This window comes from Mesocricetus auratus, unplaced genomic scaffold (genome assembly GCF_017639785.1).
Source record: "Mesocricetus auratus isolate SY011 unplaced genomic scaffold, BCM_Maur_2.0 contig_11558_pilon_obj, whole genome shotgun sequence".
Lineage (NCBI taxonomy): Eukaryota > Metazoa > Chordata > Mammalia > Rodentia > Cricetidae > Mesocricetus > Mesocricetus auratus.
This window is the reverse complement of record NW_024432268.1, coordinates 35,633-53,374: the sequence shown is the minus strand read 5'-3', so window position 1 is coordinate 53,374 and position 17,742 is coordinate 35,633. Positions and strand designations below refer to the sequence as shown.

Here is a 17,742-nt window from a genome sequence, read left to right as displayed (position 1 = left end):
ATATGTTCTTAGTGCTCTTTTTCTTCTGATTTGCTTTGTCCAGGCTCAGTGTGAGGGTTTTTGCCCTGTCTTATTGTGTTTTGTCTTGTGGTGTTTGTTGTTTCTTGCTGGCTGTTCTTTTCTGACTGGAGACAGTTAAAAAATGAGGAAAAGGAGAGAAGAGGGAATGATGGGAGTAGAAGAATTGTAGAAAACTGTCATTCTATGAAAGAAAAATCTATCTTCAAGTGCAAAGTAATAGTCTCTGACCAAGTCAAGAAAGTAATACTCCTGTGGGCAGACCACTTCACCATCAGCACAATCCATTGGCCATGTGAAACTTCTCCCATGGCATCAGAGGTCCATGATCGAACAAGCACCGCATGAGCTGATTACAGGAAAAATTTTGCAACTGTCTCCTGGCTGGGGAGTTCCAATCTCTAGGCCTTAAGACACAAGGGTCATAATGTTTCTCTGCCCCAGTCATTGCAGCCATAGCAGCTTGTCAGAAGATACCAGCGAGGCAGAAACTCCACCTTCTGTTACTGGAGGAAGAACCCCAGCATCCAGTTACCTGCAACCTCCATATTCACAGGAATCACCTGCACCAATTGGAGGGAGAACCAGCAAATATACTTATAATTTCCCAAACTTAATGACGATGGTAGAGGACTTTCAAGAGGAAATGAAAAAAACCATTAAATCAATCGAGGAAAATTCATAGCACAAAGTTTCTGCAATTTGTGTTGACATTGAATTCTAATTTTAAGCCGTGGTGGTCCCACAAGATACAGGTGCTTATTCCAATTGTTGTATTGTTGTGGTTTGCTCTATTGCCAAGAATGTGCATGATTTTAGAGAAAGTTCCCTGTAGTGCTGAGAAGAAGTTATATTCTTTTTTCTTTGGGTTCTATAGATGTCTGTTAAACCCAATTGTCAAAACTTCTGTTAGTTCCAACGTGTCACTGTTAATATTCCTTTGGTGGATCTGTCCATTGATGAGAGTGTGGTGGGGAAGTTTCCCAAGATAAGTGTGTGGGGTTTAATGTGTGATTTGAGTTCTAGTAATTTTTCTTTTATGAACTCACAAACTCTTGGAAATTGAACCATATCAATCACATCACCCCTGGGTAAGGAAGAAATAAGAAAGAAATCAAAGACGTCCTAGAATTCAATGAAAATGAAAGCACAGCTCACCCAAACATTTGGAATTCTTTGAAATCTGTTCTGAGAGGATAATACATAGCACTAAGTGTCCACATGAAGAAAGTGAAGAACAATAACACTAGATAATTAATAGAACACTTGAAAGCTCTAGAAGAAAAATAAGCAAACTCAACCAGGACAAGTAGATGCAGGAAACTATCAAGTTTTGAGAATTTCTAAATAAAATTGCATTCAGTTTTGCTTTTCTATACAATCATGGGGCAGTCATGATTAAATTTGATGCACATAGCAGGAACGTGGATTTCCTTGTCACTTAATCAATATACCCCAGAGTTTCTGAAAAACAGACTTTCAATATAGAATATGCTTCTGTGTCTCAGACATTAACAGAATTTTAAGTGGGTCAGAAGTCTCCAAGGAAAGGAATACAATGTACCTGTATTGTACAACATGTCTCTTCCACTGTGGAATTCCATGTTTAAAAGAAAGTCTTTCTTATGACCCTCATAATTTATGGTGACTACTTGATGTATGGCTATCATCCTGAGTAATGTCACATTGGCTTAACGAGACAAACGCTGCTGCAAGGCTCCTCTTGCATGTGGATCCTAGATTTTAAGCTATTATATGTGTGTTTAAATCCAATAACCACAGAGGTAAGCTAGTAAGTGAACATAGGGAAAGAAAAGACCATTAAAAAATGAAAAACAGTATTATGTTTTAAAATGAAGAATAAGAAATTATCATAGGAGGTCAATGCAGGAATGTTGTAAGGTACAAGCTACACTAAAGGCCTTTGAAAAGTTTTATGCAATACCAATAATCCAGAACATTTGAAAAAAATTATGGAAGGAATTTAAATGGAGCCACACTATATTGGGGAAGACAATATCCCAACAAGATATTTTATGCCACCAATGAAACCCCCAGTGAAAGGAATGACTTACCTTATTTTGTGTCATTTCTCAAAACTTTCCAAACACTGCTCTCTTCTCTGCACACACACACACACACATACCCTAAAAACATAGGCTAATTCAAAGCTATTGGGGACTATCCACAATATAAGGTTATGACTAATGGCAATGTAACTGTCAATATCAAACATTGAATGTCCAAAAAACTGCAGCAGTAGCCTTCCTGGAACCTACACTCTTATACTAGTGTAGAAAAGCTATGAGTGTAACGAACCACAGTTTGATCAAACTAGGGTGTTGTCCATGAGATGAAACCCACAGAAGAAATTTTGCCTATAAATGTGAACCTGAGGTTAGATAGGTCATGGAAAACCTCCTACTATTATTATGTAAAAGATCAGTGAAATACAATGACTCCTAAAGTAATACAGCTATTCCTATTGATTAGTGCCTCACTCAACACATACCATAGAAGCTTCTTCCTGCAGTAGATGGTAATTAACTATGAGATACCCACATGGAGAACATGCAGATGGTGAGAGACATTGAAGTTCTCGGTCCTCATTAGGACATGGGCATCAAATCCTTCACATCAAGGCTTAGGTAACTGTATAGTAGTGGAGGGAGAAATACTGAAGGAGTCAGAAGTGGTTGATGACACTTAGGAAATAGGGTCCTCAACAATTAAGAGTACTGATGCCACATAAGAATTCAAAGAGACTTTGAAAGCACAAACAAGACCGCCACTGCTTCAAATCAGACTATATCCCACTACTGTAACAGAGTAGGAGACCCAAAGAATCATCACTAACCAAGAAACTATTTGTAATTGATAGCTGCTCTGAAAAAGAAATCAGTTTTCTCAATAGCATATAACTGGGCATACTCATATCTATGCAGTGCAGGCACCATGACCAGGAATACTTGGCCATTGCCAAGCTGATGCTATGTGTTGATTTTCAATTTTCATTTCTAGTATTTTATGTTTTTTCAGAGATAAAGCAAGAAACAGGAAGACAGAGAGAGAGAGAGATGGAGAGAGAGACAGACAAGAGACAAAGAGAGAGAGAGGAGAGAGACAGAGAGAGAGAGAGATGGAGAGAGAGAGAGACAGACAGACAGAGAGAGAGAGAGAGAGAGAGAGAGAGAGAGAGAGAGAGAGAGAGAGAGAGAGAGAGAGAGAGAGAGAGAAACACCTGCAGGGGCAGTTGGATGGTTAGAGGTGAGGGAAACAGAAGAAATGGAAACTGTCTTTAATGGGAAAATCTTGATAAAACGTAACATATGAGGATACAAACATTATGCAAAATTAAGTAGGTTATTTTTTCCATTAAACCTTTTCACATATGACAGGAAAATTGACTGCTGTGGTCCTTTAAGACTGTGTTTCACGACACTGTTTCTTTGGTCATAATCTGCCATTCATCTCTGGTAGTCATGGAAACATGAGAATATCTATAGTCATTATTCTTACACTAGGCAGTCACTGACATTCGAACTTCATAGAAGAGACAGAGGCAAGTAATTTATGTTTTCTAATATTTTTTATGAATCTCATTTCATTTTACAGGACAAAGAAGGACAAAGATACCACTGATATATGATTAATCAATTATTTGCCATGATTTCCTTGTGAGTAAATCCTTCTGAATATCATAAATGCTGAGAATCTCTGGATGTCTAAGTGGTTCTGAAGTCTGCACTGACATTTATACTTGTGTGGAATTCTGTAGTTGAACATGTGAATTAGAAACTCTATGTTGGTTTCCTGTCTATAAAATGGGATAATGATTGTGTGGATCTCACTGGAGGGATGGTAATATCAGGTGGCCTGATATGGCTAAAATTTGTAAATGAAGTTCTAATGAAGCAAAGCAGAGAAGAGGAATGGGTCGGCTTGTGTGGATCAGGGGTTTGTCGGTGACATACTGTTGTGTACTCTAATACCTACCTAATAAAACTTCTTTTGCTGAAGGTGATTCATCTCTCATGGGATTACCTGTCGGGTCAATGCTTCTTATTATTTAGAAGATATTCACGATCTTGGCTTCTTTAAAATGGATCTCTTCACCATCCATGATATACCAAGGTAAAAACTGAAAGTCGGGTACATGGAGGGTTTTTAATGGGATCTCTCTGAACTACATGTATCTCCTCCATGGGATTCACACAAGGACAGAAACACATCCTGCCAAGCTAGCCCATTTGTCTGTTACAACAACATTCTCTACCCGAATTGTAGTTGTGCTACAAAAGGCATTGTATCTGTATGTCAAAGAAGAGCTTTTCAGCAGGTAGTTTCAAGTCACTACCATTTGTAAACTCATGTTGCTGATGCAACTTCCCTGGTAGAACAGCTACTTTCTTTTCCCTGTTAGGAAGCACATTCCACAGAGACTATAGAGAACTGAGTAGCTAGTAGGGGATGGTTTCTGGCAAGAAGTGGCATTATGAGTGGCAATGTCATTGATTACATGCCTTAGCCTTCTACCGTTCTGCTCAAGGACTAAATGGTATCCCTCAGGGCATAGATTTTCATGGAAATTAAGACTACAACCAAAGATATGAAATAGAAGTTTTCTTAATTAGTTTTAGCATGCAGTTCATATATATTTTAATTTGGTGCAAGAGAGAATATTTATTCACTAAGGTAGGATACTTTAAATATTAAAACATTATGAAACAAATTTTGTGAAAGGGAAAGTTTGAAGAATTTGTGAGTAATGATGGGAAAATATATCTCTCATGCTTTCCATACAGATTTTAATTATGTGGCACAGAACAAACATATATATATATATATATATATATATATATATATATATGATAATTGTGACATCATGTTACTGGGTGTTCCATGTGAAACATTTGTCATTTTGCTTTGTTCTTTCAGTAGACATTATATGTGAATTCAGATTGTTTACAATGTTCATTTCCAAAATTTTGAAATGTAATTATTCTAGGCATTCCTCAGCTTATTGCTCTTTTATAAGGTATTTGTCATACTAGTGCACTGCAAAATCATGCTGAAATAAGCATCACCTTTAATATGATATTGTAAACTCTTTATTTTGCTATGAATACTAAGTATTAAAATTCATAGGTAACAACAGTAGGCTGGAGAGATGGCTCAGGGTTTGAAAGCACTGATTGTTCTTCTAGAGGAAATGAGTTCAATTTCTATCAACCACGTGGTACCTCACAACTGCTTGAAGGCCAGTTCCACAGGATACAACATCCTTATGCATACATGAAGGCAAAACACCAATTCATTTACAGTGAAAGTTAAACTGAAACAACCATAGCCATATGCTTGTAAAGGATATAGTACTACTATAAAATATTATATTTTATTCGTAATGGTCTATTTTAAATTTATTTTTCAGTTTGAATTTAGATAAGAAACAAGGTTGCTTCACAAGTCAGCTCCAGGTCCCTCTCCCTTTCCCTCCCCTCCTCCAGTGCCCTTCCCCCACCCCCCCATTATCCCCTCATTCCCCAGGGAGACTGGAATGCATGCCCTATGCTGTCCTACTTGTCTCCCACCTTGTAAATCTTCTCCCAGCTCCCACCTGTCTTTCTTTTTTTATTTATTTTTCAGTTTAAATTTAGATAAGAAACAGAGTTGCTTCACAAGTCAGGTCCAGGTTACACTCCCTTTCCCTCCCCTCCTCCCGTGCCATCCCCCCAACCCCCCCCATTATCCCCTCATTTCCCCAGGAAGGGTGAGGCCCTCCATGGGGGTGTCCATACTCTGTCATTTCATACAGGGCAGGGCCTAGACCCTCCCCCAAGAGTTCAGGGTGAGAGTGCACCTCACATTGTTGGATGGCAGTCCAAAGTCCGTGTGTATACTTGGGATCAGTACTGATCTGCTGCCCAAGGCTCAATAGATTACCTAGGCCTTCTCACTGACACCCATATTCACAGGGTCTTGATTAGTCTCATGCTGCATTCCCAGGCTGGTGCCTGGGATTCAAGACTTAACCTTTGTCAGGTCAGCTGTTTCTTTGGGTTAAACCAGCCCAGTCTTAATCCCTTTGGTCATCAGTCCTCCCTCTCTGTTACTGGCTTTCTTGAGTTCAGCTCAGTACTTAACCAAGGGAGTCTGCCTCTTCTTCCATCAGCCACTGAATGAAGTTTCTGTTTCCCAGACTCTCTGGCCTTGGGATTGTAGGCTGGCACTCCCCAGATCTATATCTAAAATCCATGTATAAGTGAGTACATGCCATGTTTCTCTTTTTGTGACTGGGTTACCTCACAGAGGATGCTTTCTTCTAGTGTCATCCATTTGCCTGCAAATATCAGGATTCCATTGTTTTTTTTCTGCTGAATGGTAATCCATTGTGTAAATGTACCACATTTTCTCTATGCACTCTTCGGTTGAGGGACATCTAGGTTGCTTCCAAGTTCTGGCTATTACAAATAACGCTGCTATGAACATAGTGAAACAGAAATCTTTGTTGTATGAATGGGCATCTTTTGGATATATGCCTAAGAGTGGAGTTGCTGGGTCTTGTGGTGGGTTTATTCCCTTTTTTCTGAGGAATCTGCATACTGATTTCCAAAGTGGCTGAACCAGTTGGCACTCCCACCAGCAATGGAGGAGTGTCCCCCTTTCACCACATCCTTTCCAGCATAAATTGTCATTGGTGTTTTTGATTTTAGCCATTCTGACAGGAGTGAGATGGTATCTCAGAGTTGCTTTGATTTGCATTTCCCGGATGGCTAAGGATGTTGAGCACTTTCTCAAGTGCCTCTTAGCCATTTTAGACTCCTCTATTGAAAATTCTCTATTTAGTTCTGCATCCCACTTTTTAATTGGATCCTTTGATGTTTTGGTGACTTGCTTCTTGAGTTCTTTGTAAATTTTGGAGATCAACCCTCTGTCAGATGTGGGGTTAGTGAATATTTTTTCCCATTCTGGGTGCTGCCTTTTAGTCTTTCTTACTGTGTCCTTTGCCTTACAAAAGCTTCTCAGTTTCAGGAGGTCCCATTTATTAATTGTTGATCTCACTGTCTGTGCTAGTGGTGTTATGTTCAGGAAGCTGTCTCCTGTACCAATTCGTTCAAGGGTACCACCCACTTTCTCTTCTAAGAGGTTCAGTGTGGCTGGATTTATGTTGAGGTCTTTGATCCATTTGGACTTAAGTTTTGTGCATGGTGATAAACATGGATCGATCCACATTCTTCTACATGCCAGCCTCCAATTATGTCAGCACCATTTGTTGAAGATGCTTTCTTTATTCCATTGTATATTTTTAGCTCCTTTGTCAATGATAACATGTTCATACGTGTGGGGGTTAATATCCAGGTTTTCAACGTGATTCCATTTGTCTACCTGTCTATTTTTGTGCCAAAACCAAGCTGTTTTCAGGAATATAGCTCTATAATAGTGCTTGAGGTCAGGGATGGTGATACCTCTGGATGTTGCCTTGTTGAACAGGTTTGTTTTGGCTATCCTGGGTCTTTTGTTTTTCTGTGTAAATTCGATTATTGTTCTTTCAAGGTCTGTGAAGAATTGTGCTGGGATTTTAATGGGCATTGCATTGAATCTGTAGATTGCTTTTGGCAGGATTGCCATTTTTACTACATTGATCCAAGAGCATGGGAGATCTTTCCATTTTCTGAGGGCTTCTTTAATTTCTTTCTTTAAAGATTCAAAGTTCTTGCAATACAGGTCTTTCACTTGTTTGCTTAGCATTACCCCAAGTATTTTATGTTGTTTGTGGCAATTGTAAAGGGTAATGTTTCTCTGATTTCTTTTTCAGCCCTTTTATCATCTGTATATAGTAGAGCTACTGATTTTCTTGAGTTGATCTTGTTGCCTGCCACTTTGCTGAAGTTGTTAATCAGCTGTAAGTGTTCCCTGGTAGAGTTCTTTGTGTCATAGATGTAAACTATCATATCATCTGCAAATAATGAAAGTTTGAACTCTTCCTTCCCAATTTGTATCCCCTTGATCCCCCTGTATTGTCGTATGGCAATGGCTAGAACTTCAAGTACCATGTTGGATAGGTATGGAGAGAGTGGACAGCCTTGTTTTGTTCCTAATTTTAGAGGAATTGTGTTGAGTTTCTGTCCATTTAGTTTGATATTGGCTGTTGTTTTACTGTATATAGCTTTTATTATGTTTAAGTATGTCCCTGTTATCCCACATATCTCCAAGACCTTTATCAAGAAGGGGTGTTGGATTTTGTCAAAGGCTTTTTCAGCATCTAGTGAGATGATCATGTGATTCACAATGGTCTTACACTGAAAATTTTTCACCCTGTCTAGATTAAGTTCAGATCAACAGATCACCAAAGTTTGAAAGAACTTCCACTATTCCATGAGTTCTCATAATTTCGTAAATATTGTCTCCTCAAAGTTCTTCAAGTTTTTAGGGAAATCTTTTTTTTTTTGGTTTTATGAGACAGGGATTCCCTGTATTGTTTTGGAGGCTGTCGGTCCAGCCTGGCCTGGAACTCACAGAGATCCGCCTGCCTCTGCCTCCCGAGTGCTGGTATTAAAGGCATGCGCCACCACCGCCCGATTGCTTTTAGGGAAATCTTTATAAAACCAATGCTGTTTCCTCCTACATTTGATTGTTTAGCCTCGCCAAATAAACCGTCTAAAGATTCAAAATCATTCAATATATCCAGAGGAACAGCTGTTTCCAGAATTTTCTTTCTGGAATAAGACTCCTTTCAATATCGCCAAGCTTTTGTTATTGCTCACAAAAGCTTCCAAGTAAGGAATTTCAAGCAAGAGAATAGGAACAATTTGAAAATTAATCTTTACTAAATATGTATTACAAATCTGAATCATCAAATGTGATTAAGTGCTTATGATTTATCTAAGTGCATAGAGACTCCTGTTTACTTGGTGAGTCTGTAGGGTTGTTCATAGCAAAAAGGCCGAGTCTTCCTCCTTGGAATCCTCATGGTGGGGTGGAGAGATGGCTCAGAGGATAAAAGCAGAGGCTGCTCTTTTAGAGGTCCTGTATTCAGTACCCAGCAACAACATAGTGACTCAAACCCATCTGTATTGTGATCTGTTGCTCATTTCTTGCATACAGGCAGTACATAGAATACATAATACATAAATAAAATCTGAGAATTCACAGGAAGAAATAGCACTCAGTGACACAAATATAGAAGGTGGCAAACTTCTACTTCACACATGGGTGATATGTTTATTGCCTTAATATATGAGTATTTTTTGTAATAGTTACAATAAACAATCAATTAATAATTGACAAAAAACCTCAATTTGGAAGGACCTTTCTGTAAATGAAGAGTTCATATTTCAAGATCCACCAAATCCAAATATAATCCCTGTACATTAGAAAATGTTCTTAAAGGAAACATATTTTTAAAGTAGTCTTAAAAATACTTGATTCAGTAGTGTAAGGAAACTGCCCATCAAAAGGTTAAAGAAACAACAAAAAAATGTTGTAGATTGTTTTCGGTTTTGTTTCATTTTTTGAGACAGGATTTCTTTGTGAAACCCTGGATATCCTAAAAGTCACTGTGGAACAGGCTGGCTTCAAATTAAAATAGATATACTTGCCTCAGCAAACCGAGTATTGGGATTAAGGCAAATGCCTCCACACCCTATCTTGCATAGAAATTTTCAAAAATATTGAATTATTTTATATGAAGTTTTGTCTCCACGTACACAACCAGAAGAAGACATTGCGTCTCACAGTACTATAGTTATAAAGAGTTTTGAGCTGCCATAGGGGTGTTGAGAACTGAACCTAGGACCTCTTAATGAACAGCCCATTGTATTAACTGCTAAATAAACAAATGCACACTTTACAGCATTTGACAGATACAGTGAAACTGGTAAGAAAATCTATTTTTAAAATGTATTCAGATTAGAAACATGCTTGCTTCACAAGTCAATCACAGTTCCTTCTCCCTCCTCTCCTCACTTTCTCCTGCAAACACAACCAAGCCCCAATCCAATGATGACTCTACTCTGCAGGGAGAGTGAGGCCCTTCATATGCAATAGCCAAAGTCCAGGCCAGGGCGTAGGCCTTCCTCCCAGTGTCCAGACTGTGAGAGCATCTCTCCATTTGCAATGGACTGCCAAAGTCCACTCAGATGCCAGGGATAAATACTGATCTATTACACGAGGCCCCAAAGATTGCCGAGGTCTTTTCTCTCACACCCACGCTCAGAGGTTCTAGATCAGTACCATGGTGGCCGCTCAGCCATCAGTCTGGTGTCCATGAGCAAACCCTTGTTCAGGTCAACTGATTCTGTGGGCTTCAATTGCAATGTCTTGACCCCTTTGCTCATCAGTGTTCATCACTGCAACTGGTTTCTTGGATTTCAGTTCAGTGTTTAGCTGTGTGTGTCTGCCTTTGCTTCCATCATCCACTGAATGGAGACTCTAACACAGCATACAAGGTAGTGGTCAATCTCATTATTGGGGAAGGGCATTTAAGGTAGCCTATACACTATTACTTAGATTGTCAATTAGTATCATTTTTGTAGATCACTGGAATTTCATTCCTGCCAGATATTTCTACAAACCATTAATGATTCCCTCTATTATGGTATCTCTCATCTTACTCTCCTCTATTCTTCCCCTGACTCAACTTTCCTGCTTACCCATTACCTAGCCTCCCTTTTTCTTCTCCCTCAAACTTTACCAAAGCTGCTGGCTCCCTCCTCCTATACTCCAACTCCACTCCAAATATGATGTCCCATTCCCCTTCTCTGGTGTACCATGCATATCTCTCTTAGAGTCCTCCCTGATTCCCAAACTCACAGTCACTCATCTGCTTCATGTGCACAATCCATATCTGAGTGAGTACATACCATGTTTGTCTTTTTGTGACTGGGTTACCTCTCTCTGGATGGTTTCTTCTAGTTCCATCCATTTACGTGCAAATTTGAAGATTCCATGGGTTTTTTATGCTGAGTATTACTCCATTGTGTAAATGTACCACATTTTCTCTATTACTCTTCACTTAAGGGTGCTAAACAAAATTTTACACAGAGAATTTGTGCTATAATCATGGAGTTTTGGACTTCTTATACTCTTATCTATAGTATGATGAGGCCTCATATATAGATAATCTACTTGAACAAAACTATGTGACAGCAGGAACAAGGTAGGAGAGCTTATTGCTCTGTAAATCACACCTGATTTTGATTTCCATGTTCCCTTGTGTAACTGACTTGACAAGACCTTTATTCAATCTCATCTTCAGATTTGCCAACACAATGGAGTACATCTTGAAGCTGAGAGGAATACTTAGCAGCCTATCAGCGTTGGTGTTTGAAATAGTCATTGCAAGTAGCCAAAGCTGGCGCCTGTGGGAATTCAACAACAAGATCGTGCAATTTGTGTCCTTTGGACTGTGGAAAGCTCATTACCCTCAAGAGTTTAATGTCTCAGGGACTGTAATCAAGATGTTGGTGCAAACCCCTATCGATTCCACCTGGACCATTTCCCCTGAATTTCAGTATGCAAAAACCCTGATAATATGGGCCATTTTGATGAAGCCTATAGTTCTAATTTTTGGTGCAATAGCCATCAAGATCAGCTGTATGAAAGACCCGTTTGTGGAGTTGCAGATGCATTGCTACAAGGTCTGTGCCTTAGTTTTGAGTGTAAGCAGCCTCTTCACATGTGTTTCTGTGAGCTGGAACCACTTTGTAGATCATTATGGCCAAACCACTCTTGACTTTCCACCCGACTTTCCGGTTAAAAAAGAAGCTGTGATAGGAAAACACTATACTGCTGTGTTCCCAACAGGTGTTCTGACAGCCACCATGTCATTCCTTGGTGTAATGTTCTTTCTTTCTGAGATAAGCTCTTTGAAACTACAGAGTCAGGTTAAGGCCCCAGGTGCTTGCCTAGTGGCAAATCAAGAGGCCTGAAATGAGACCTCCTGCATTTGCAGCATGTGACACAATGTTGCTTGAAAAACTTTCTATTCATACACAAAATTTCTGTAGTTATCAACTCATTCTCAATAAAGCATCAATTTCATTCCCTGGGAATGTCTAAGCTTCCTACTCTGTATGCCTAAAGTGTTCCTTTCTTTGAATGTTTTGACATGCTAAACCCTGAAGGCCATAATTATGTTTTCATACACTTCCAACAAGCAGTATTGGTGAAAATAATGGTGAAAAGCATGTTGTTGGTCTCAGTTTTCCTTGTGAGTGCCTTGTCACAGAGATGTGAGGGAAAAGGAAGCAGAAGCAGCAAGCATGCTAGGGATAGCTATGAGCATGGTGGAAAGAACGTCCAGGATTCAGCTTGGGAGAGACAACTCATTTATGTAAGCAATGGGCTAACTTATATAACTTGAGTCATTGGGGAGGAGGAGGACAAAATCATCCATGAGAATATACCTAATTTGCATATTTGGACAAAGTTCAGGAAAGATAAACATTCATGATGTACCAATTCAAATATCAGGGCACACGGGAAGAAAGGTGTAAAATCATGCATAGTCATACAGAGTTTACAGGCACTCTGTATAAAGTCTTCCTCTAAATAAAGTCAGGTACCTGGACCTAGAGACACTCTTCACATGACTTTAGACAGAGAAAGAAAACTGCTGAGAAAAATATTCTCCATATTGTGCTGAGCTCAGATAGCTCATAGAACATGTTGATCTGTAGCCTGAAATGCAGTGTACTCCAACACCTTTTGCAAATGTAAGCATTACAAATTCCAAGTGAAAGAAGGTTTTTAAGGCAGGTGATCCATAAACAAAGAAAAATAACCACAGTTCTGTCTGGAGACCCTTGGGTGTTCAGGTTTAATCAGGGAAGACCTGGATTTATTTTTACATTACTAATTAATTTTTTTCATAAATTTTATATACAGAATGGTGATCAGGAGTGGGATCATGAATTTCCACGCAAAATAACAGAATGGTTGTCAGGAGTGGGATTGGATTTCCACGCAAAACAACAAAAGCTTTAAAGCACTATTTACACTAGCTCACTCTTGCTGCTTTTAGCAAGGAACATGGAAAATTCTCCTGCTCTGTGGCCCTCAGCTCCAGGTCCCCCTCACTCATATCCCCAGGTCCAGCTCTACTGTTTTTCCCAGGAAAGGCACAGGGCTTTCTCCCATAGGGAGATGCCCAACTCTCCTGCTCTTATGTCCTCATGGCTGGATAATTTTTCATGTATTGCAGCATCTGAGGGTCAGTGCAAGATGTTCCACTCTTGTGACCACAGTCCCAGCTGCCATAGGTAATAATGGATGAGGGTGGGAGGGCCAAAACAATGGAACTAAAGGCTATCTATCCTGTTGCTTTTGTGGAGTACAGGTTTTCAAAGGATGACCTGATGATTATCTGAATTTCCTCAGAGTTCATTGTTATGTCCCACTTTTCATTTCTGATTTTGTTAAATTGCATGTTCACTCTCTGCTGTTTGGGAAGTTTGGACAAAGGTTTGTCTATCTTGTTGATTTTCTCAAAGAACCAACTTTTTGTTGCATTGATTCTTTGTATTGTTTTCCTAGTTTGTACTTTATTGATTTCAGCCCTCACTTTGGTTATTTCCGGGTGTCTCCTATTCCTTGGGGAGTTGGCTTCTTTGTGTTCTAGAGCTTTCAGCTGTGCTGATAATTCTCCATTCTAACTATTCTCCAGTTTCTTCATGTGGGAAGTTATGAACTTCCCTCGTAGCACTTATTTCAATGTGTCCCATAAGTTTGGGTATGTTGTGTCTCCGTTCTCATTGAATTCTAGGAAGTCTTTAATTTCTTTTTTTTATTTCTTCTTTGACCCAGGAATGGGGGCAATTGTGCATTATTCAATTTCCATGAGTTTGTAGGGTTTCTGTAATTTGCGTTGTAGTTCAATTCTAATTTTAATGCATGGTGGTCTGATAAGATGCATGGAGTTATTCTAATTCTTTTGTACCTGCTGAGGTTTGATATGGTGGCAAGTATGTGGTAGATTTTTGAGAATGTTCCATGTGATGGTGAGAAGAATATATATTCTCTTTTATGTGGATGGAATGTTCTATCGATATCTGTTAATCCCAATTTGCTCACAATTTCTATTAGACCCTTTGCTTCTTTGTTGAGTTTCTGTCTGGTATTCCTGTCTAGTGGTAAGATTGGGGTGTTGAAGTCTCTCACTGTAAGTGTATGGGGCTTTATATGTGATTTGAGTTTTAGTAATGTTTCTTTTACTAACATGGATGCCTTTGTATCTGGGACATAGATGTTCAAATCTGAAAATTCATCTTGTTGGATATCTCCTGTGATGAGTATTTAATGATCTCCTTCATCTCTTTTGATTGAACTTTTTTAAAGTCTAATTTGTTAGATATTAGGATTGCTACCCCAGCTTCTTTCTTGGGTCCATTTGATTGGAAAATCTTTTCCCAACTTTTAACTCTGAGATATTGTCTGTCTTTGAGGGTGAGGTATGTTTCATGTATGCAGCAGAAGGTTGGGTTGTGTCTTCGAATCCATTCTGTATTGTTTTATGGGAGAGTTAAGGCCATTAATATGTTTTTCTGGGTATAGTTAACTTCCTTGGGTTGGAGATTTTGTTCCAGAATTTTCTGTAGGGCTTCTCTACTTATTCACCACTTTGTCGTTTTTTTCTCTCTCTCTCTCTCTCTTGATCTTACGTATTTTTTTAAACACACTGTAAACCTTTAGAGGTTTTTCTTCATCCAAGTCTGAGTTTACTGTAAATCTCTATGTTTTTCTGGCCACGTGTCTTATCTGTTAAAACCGCAGCTGTTTAAACTGCCGTTTCCAAGATGGCGGGCGTAAGCCTGATTCCAGCTTACCGCCTCAGTCCATGCTGACATCCAGCAAATGCTACCACTTCCAGCTGTACGTACACACCTTTCAATCGTTAGCAGAGTCTCTTAAAACAACCTTGCTGTTTTGTTTTGTTTTTTTTTTTTTTTTCTTTTTATGCCGAGTCAGGAAGACTCCATTAAGCGAGCCGCGTGAATCTCGTCTTGTGGCTAGCAAAACAGAGCCCACCTGAGAAAAATGCTGCTACCAAAAATATGTGTTTCTCTCTGTTCTTCTGTTTCTAAAATTCCTTTAAGGATTTTGTCATTCTACGTGGAAGTTCAATCCCGCTCTGACACCATTCTTTAAAGAGAAGCTTTTTTTCCTTGAGAGAAGCCTTCCTGCCAGCCTGGTTCTAGAGCCGCATCAGTCCCAAATAAACACACAGGAGGCTATATTAGTTATGAAGCTGTTGGCCTTGCTTGTCTCTTACTGGCTAGCTCTGCTTTAAGTAATTACCCCATAAATGTTAATCTAAGTATGTCTCTTATGGGAGAATAGTTCCAGGCTCCTACCCCATGGCGTTACATCTTGAATCTCCTATCTTTCTCCTACCCACAGTCCTTCTGGACTCCTAGTCCCTCCTATCTAGATTCCCTATTGGCTAGACAGTGCTTTATTGACAAATGCACAGGACTTCCCCAACAATACAGTAAGTACAATAACTCTATACAGTATATACAGAAAAACAGTAATCTCTAATCCATTTGCATTTAATAAATTGAGAGCAAATACTCCATTATCTCTCCTGTCTTGGTGAGTCCAAATAGTTGTAACTAATTCAATTTCTATTCTAATTGGCATTATAAAATTGTCTTTTAATGCTGATCAACCTTTTACACTTTACACCTCTTTAGTGAGTTTCTATTCTGATTCTGGTAACCAAGGAAAACTATAGCGAAAACACTAACCATCTAGTCTTTAACTCCCTCAGACCATGAATAGGAAACAACATTAGTTGAGTAAGCAGGAATTACAAGCTAGCAAATTTCAAAAAGAATCTGAGAAATGACAAAAACATCTACTTGTCTGGCCGGTTGCCCAAGGGCATCCATATTGGGCCTATACACCTAGTATAATTGACATGCTTTTCTAAGAAGCAGGCTTTTTGAAGGACTGTCCTGCATTGTCTTGCCAATTTTGGGCAGCAACACTCTTTTGTGTCTTGCTTATCCAATTAGGAGAGAATACTATCTGCACTCAAGGCAAAGTCACTTTCCTGCCCAGCGGTGTACTTTTTTCATGAAAAACTAAATTCCATGTGAAGTTCCTTTGACATTCATCATCTTTTCTGAAGTAATTTGGTGCTGCCAGGAGCAGACAGGTCTCATTGTCATTAAAAAAACTATTACTGAAACATCTTAAATGCCATATTTTGTAGATCTGTGAAGTGTTTGAAGATCACCTATCTAAAATATATCTCTGCATGACCTTGTAAGCATACCTAATAAGACTACAAATATAATTATAATAGGTGACTAATTACTCATCTGCATTTCCTTATTATTCTATATAGGTGGTAATGATAATTTTCAAGGACTAAAAGTTTACAATGTCAAATGAGCTGTAAAGGTAAAATACCTTGAATAAGATTAGAAATGCATATCCAGTATGATTTAACACAACTAATCTCAAATTTGTATCTATATACAAAATGTGAATACAATACAGAAAAGTCTAATCCAATGTAAAATATTTAAACCTAGTAGGTTCAATTTAGATTATTTAATAATCTACATTTTGATCTTATCGTGTCTATATCCTCCCCTTTTCATTTTAGAGTAGGTTAAATAATCAATTACTTTATCATATCTGTATCCCCCATTTTTCATTTCAAAACAAGATGCCTGAGTCTTATCTCCATTGTTTAGCTTGTTTATTGACCATTACCAATAACAATATGCAGCCCATCCCCTTAAACAGTGACAGATATCCATACCTATTGAATATCCAAAAGCTATCAACCCCACCTCTTGGGAATGTGGGCATCATCTACTTAAATTTACTTCCTGCTGGCTGGAGTCAATGGAATCTTTAGGGCTTACTGAATAGAAAAGTTTGGGTTAATTGTCAAGTGCTTGGAAATTTAGCTGTACCATTTGCTGTCCAGTGCCTGCATAATAGGAAAGAACAGGGGTGGTCTCTAGGCCACATACTGACTTTCTTTTCCTCTGAAACACCTTGATGCAGTTCAAATCACACTCAGCACCACTGTCACCTATGTTTATCTTAGGATGGCTGGTTGAGCTGCACTTGGAGCATTTAACTGGTTTCCCAATGCACTGTCCCAAGGTCCGTGTTCCTTCAAACAAAAGCATCTTAGAACCAACCATAGCAACACCCCAGACCCGGTATCAACATCTGCCTTAGTTAGGGTTTCAATTGCTGTGAAGAGTCACCATGCCTACGGCAACTCTGCTAAATGAAATCATTTAATTGGGTGGCTTACATTTCAGAAGTTCAGTCCATTTTCATCATGGTTGTGTCGTGATATTGTGCAGGAAGGCATGGTGATGGAGAAGCACTGAGAGGTGTCCATCTTGATCCAAAGGCAACAGGATTTGAACTCAACTAGGCACAGCTTGAGAATAGAAGACCTCCAGCTCGCCTCCACAGTGCCACATATCCTCCAACAAGGTCACACCTACTCCTCATAGTGCCATTCCCTGTGAGGTTATGGGGACAATGACATTCCAATTACCACATTGGGCATGTCAATTAGGTTAGCCAAATGGGGCTTTTGATCACTTGACTTTCATATTTTGGTAGCGGGACCTTAGTAGTCATCCTCAGGCAAAGGAAGTTGTTAAATAATGGAATAGAATATTTTGGCTAGCTTTAGGAATGTAATCTAATGGTTTTTAGCCAGCTGAGGAAATGGGAGAG

At 39.0% G+C, this 17,742-nt stretch overlaps 1 protein-coding gene across 1 annotated transcript; it reads left to right on the top strand.

Annotated features, from left to right (window-relative positions):
• Positions 1-4,042: 4,042 nt before the first annotated feature.
• LOC121138318 lies at positions 4,043-12,064 on the top strand. The gene is made up of 2 exons (XM_040741048.1): positions 4,043-4,152; positions 11,276-12,064. The coding sequence occupies exons 1-2, from the start codon at positions 4,121-4,123 to the stop codon at positions 11,946-11,948; spliced, it is 705 nt and encodes a 234-aa protein (XP_040596982.1). The 5' UTR covers positions 4,043-4,120; the 3' UTR covers positions 11,949-12,064.
• The last annotated feature ends 5,678 nt before the right edge of the window (positions 12,065-17,742 follow it).